The 4,484-nt window shown below is 40.0% G+C and overlaps 1 protein-coding gene across 1 annotated transcript in view; it reads right to left on the bottom strand.

Annotated features, from left to right (window-relative positions):
• Positions 1 to 834: 834 nt before the first annotated feature.
• The window catches only part of LOC104617982 (transmembrane emp24 domain-containing protein 7), a gene marked incomplete at its 5' end in the record, with an annotated part of 4,942 nt that continues 1,292 nt past the window's right edge, over positions 835 to 4,484 (bottom strand). Inside the window, one exon of the mRNA XM_010283450.1 lies at positions 835 to 1,213. Coding sequence (XP_010281752.1) covers positions 977 to 1,213 — 237 coding nt within the window. The remainder of the gene's footprint in view (positions 1,214 to 4,484) is intronic.

Here is a 4,484-nt window from a genome sequence, read left to right as displayed (position 1 = left end):
CAGCACTTGTGCAATGCAGTATCTGTATCAAATTGGCCTCTTAATAGGAAAACAATTTAGTAAAAAGCTTTGTATGTGCCAAATGCATAATATAACCTAATCCAGTGCTGGTGCTGTGCTGCTTAACAAACCAAGCTACTTCTGGTCTTAAATTAAAAAAGCAGCAGCAGTATATACAAGTACAGAAACTGTACAGTTTCAGTAACAAGTTACAAGATTCCCTATTTTATTGCATGCTTTTTAAATAAACTTGGAGATTTGGCTTTTTGAATACAGAAAGTGGATTTCCTGAGTAGTCTCAGCTTACAATTTGTTCAGTGAAACAAACATTGTAAAAGAGGAAATGTGCCTATTTTAATATGGAAGAATGTATGTTTAAGCAAACATACCCCAGTGTAAAGTTTAGGAAGTTTTGAACGCAGAGACTTACCAGGCAGATGGAGAATTTGCACTATGATGTAGTGTCAAGCTTGCAACAATTTTACAAATAAGGGATATCACTGGATTTTTTTTTAACAGCAAATCAAGAAAGTGCACTACAGTTCATCACATTTGCCTTTTTATAATCCAATACTTTTAGCCTGAATATTAAAAGCAAATCAAATTTTCATATATATTGGCTCTCGTATCAGACACTAGACTCTTGGGTTATTTTGAAGTCTTATACTGCAGATGGGTAACCTTACTAGTAAACTCAGTTTGGATTCAAATCAGCAAAAATGAAGAGAGGCTGGTCGCTGCCAGATTTTTAATACAGGGATCAGAAAAACCTTAAGTTCCAAAGTATTTTTAGGATATTTCAAATTATGTGTCCCTTTCATAACATTTTGGGTCTGTTTTGTGATTTTTAAGGGATGAGGGCTAGACACATTTGAATGTTGCATACGTTCAGATCCTTTGTACCTGCAATTAATTGGAGAAGAGTAATTTTTACAGATGAGTAGCACACAATGACCTGAAGCATTACCACTACCAGTTATGATCCAACACGGGTTGTTGTGGTTCTTTTATCTGAGAAGAAGCTTTTGAGGAGAAATACCTGCCCAATACTAACAACAAGAAGAATGATTGCTTCCCCTATTGACCAGTAGGCCACCCTCGTGTTTAAATCTTCTGCTCTGCTGCGGCCCTGCGCTTCCCTCAAGCGAAAATGAGTCTGATAATCGATGACAGACTTCAAAGCTTCATGAATTGAAACGCACGCAGACTCCATCTAGAGAAGCAAGCAAATACCACTGAATTAATCTACTGCTTTTTCTGTGAAGTTTTGTCGTTTGGTATTTAAAATTAGGATTCACCTAACCTCGCAAGCTAAGGAGTAACTGTCAGACTGAAATACCGAAAATGCAGTAAAATTTAACTTACATTGATCAAACTCTATACACAGGAATGTGACAGACAAATACAGAAGCATGTAAAACTGCAGATCTAATAAAAAGCAACAGGCTCTGAGAACGACTAAACAAGTCTTAAATTCAGGGGTATGTGGGTTCAAAATGAACATTGGAAACACTTTTGAAATGTCAGTGATCTCCCAGTTGTTAAATCCATACATACCACAAATACAAACATAACATTAAGATGCACATAGTACGTATTAAATGCTTCTGTGTTTCACAAGTATTATGTTCTTCATTGCCTAATTCTCAGTCAAATTGTACAATATCCTAAAAATCTAAATTTCTGAACTCAACATGTTCTTTTGGCAAGAGACTGTTCTCTTAGTCATGGACCCAAAGAGTGGTTACAGAAAGGATAATTCTGTTACCTTTCAGTGTTCTTAAATGCTCCGTAACATAATCATGTAACTTCGTTGTCATTTTTCATTTAAAAAAAAAAAGTATTACCACTTTTCCAAGGCCTAGATAATTTTTTCAGATAAACTTCTTCCACTTTATCTTCTGTAAGTAAAAGTCAGTACCCCTCTGTGTTTTGATCACCAAGAGATTAATCAAGTCATCCTCAAAATACTTGAATTTCTAATCACAGTTCATTTTTCTGTTTATGGCTTAAAATCAGTATTTCCTGAAGATCAAACAGCACAACCTATTACAAAAGGAAATGTTTAACACCCTAATAGGGCCACTCTCAGTTACTTACATCGGTGTCTAACTGTCTTTTCAAGTCGATCACTTTCAAGACAGATGTCTGAAAAAGTTTAAGATAATCCTTCTCAACAAAATTCAGGAAGAGGTTTTCCAAACTAAGTTCTGCCATTGGGCTCACTGATAAATTATAGAGCTCTCCTAGTCTGCACAAGAGATTTAAACACAAAATCACTCTGGTTTTAGGGATTCACCTTTCACTGTCCCTGTGAAAGGCTGCCCAAATTTGGTCATGCTACAAGCCTCTAGAAAACTGCAACAAGAACCTTCTTACCAAAGATGTGTTGTACTCTGAAAATTAACTTTTCCTTTCCCAAATACCTTATTTGCATTGTGTATGCTACAACCCAGCTATAAACAATTTTTTATATATCTTCTTCCACAGGCTGCAAGCGGCTCCAGAGATGCTAGATCCAGGAACCACATGCTGTGTTCTCAAAATTCCTCTGCTGATGCCAAGATAGCAAAAGAAAAAACAGGCATAACACAACACACAGGCTGAATGGAATGAAGACTAAAGTGAGACTAAAGAAGGAAAGATACAGGATCTAGAATCAGAATACAAAATAAAGCAGAGCAGAAGACTGACAAGAAGAGGTAAGAGCTGTAGTTGAATTCACAGCAAGCCATATACTCATTGCAGATCTCAGCTACTGCAGACTTATATGAGGTAAATTCAAGTGAGATTGCCATTTGGGAAGAGGCATTAATACCCTTGAGTGTAGCCTCACAAAACAGCGACCATGTCCAGCATTCTTCAATGGTTGTTAAAGCCAGGTTTGGTGATGGGTATAAGAACATTAGTGGAAATTCATGAAGCAAGTGTTCCAAGGGAAGTTTAGATGGATTTATATTGGGTAGAGGTTCTGCAACACTGTAAAATCCTGTGAATACAAGAATAATGCTCTTAAGACACTTTGTAGTGTCTTATAAGGACAAATATCTAGAAGCCAGCTAAATATAGCTGATATTGTTAATTTGCTTATTTTACTAGAATTTTCTTCTCCATTTTAAAAACAGCAGTTACACGAGAGGTCAACTTAAGTCCTCCCCCAAAAAAACTCTACCATTTTAAATATAAAAACAATTCTCAAAGTTTCTACAAAGTTTGGAAATCTTTGAAACCCTAAGCCACTGATGCTTTCCTTAGAAAGCAAGAGCTCCTGATCCCCAGGTGCAAGAAACAAGGAAAGGCAGGCAAGAGACCAGCATGGCTGAGTGAAGACCTGCTGGGCAAACTAAAGGGCAAGAATGCACAGGCAGTGGAAGCAGGGACAGGTATCCGGGGAGGAGTACAGGGATGCTGCCTGGTTGTGTAGGGATGAGGTCAGGTGGGCCAAGGTGTTGCTGGAGCTGAACTTGGCAAGGGACACAAAGAATAATAAGAAGGGCTTCTACAGCTATGTAAGCCAGAAAAGGAAAGTCAAAGCAAGCATACCCCTGCTTGATGAGCAAGTCATGCTAACTTAATGAGCAAGACTGCTAACAACAGATGAGAAGGCTGACGTACTCAACAAATTCTTTGCTTCAGTCTTCACTGGCAGTCTCTCTTCCCACACCTCTCAAGGGAATGGCCTGCAAGATGAGGACTGGAGGAGCAAAGTCCCTCCCACAGTAAGAAAAGATCAGGTCCAAGTCCACTTAAGGAACTTGATCATGCACAAGACTATGGGACCCGACGAGATGCATCCCAGAGTCCTGAGGGAATTGGCTGATGTAGTCGCTAAGCCACTCTCCATGATCTTTCAAAAGTCCTGGCAGTCCGGTGAAGACCTTGGAGACTGGAAAAAGGGAACATTGCACCTATTTTTAAAAAGGGTAGCAAGGAGGACCCTGGGAACTACCAACTCGTCAGTCTCTCCTCTGTGCCTGGAAAGATCACAGAGCAGATCCACCTAGAAGCTATGCTAAAGACACATGGAGGGCAGGGAGGTGATTCGAGACAGCCAGCATGGCTTCACCAAGGGCAAGTCCTGCCTGACCAACCTAGTGACCTTCTAGGATGGATTTTTGGCACAGTCCCCCACAACATCCTTCTCTCTAAAATGGACAGATATGGATTTGATGGGTGGACTGTTGGGTGGATGAGAGATTGGTTGGATGGTCACATCCAGAGGGTAGTGGTCATAGCTTAATGTCCAGATGGTGATCAGTGATGAGTGGTGTCCCTCAAGGGTCTGTATTGGGACCAGTACTCTTTAATACCTTCATGAATAACACAGACAGTGGGATCGAGTGCACCCTCAGCAAGTTTGCAGATGACACCAAGATGTGTTCTTGTGGTGCAGCTGACACACCTGACGGGTGGGATGCCATCCAGAGGGACCTGGACAAACTCAAGGAATGGGCCCATGTGAACCTCATGAAGTTCAACAGAGC

This window comes from Phaethon lepturus, unplaced genomic scaffold (genome assembly GCF_000687285.1).
Source record: "Phaethon lepturus isolate BGI_N335 unplaced genomic scaffold, ASM68728v1 scaffold29253, whole genome shotgun sequence".
Classification (NCBI taxonomy): Eukaryota; Metazoa; Chordata; class Aves; order Phaethontiformes; family Phaethontidae; genus Phaethon; species Phaethon lepturus.
The sequence above is the reverse complement of the archived record's forward strand: the minus strand, read 5'-3'. Positions and strand labels throughout refer to the sequence as shown.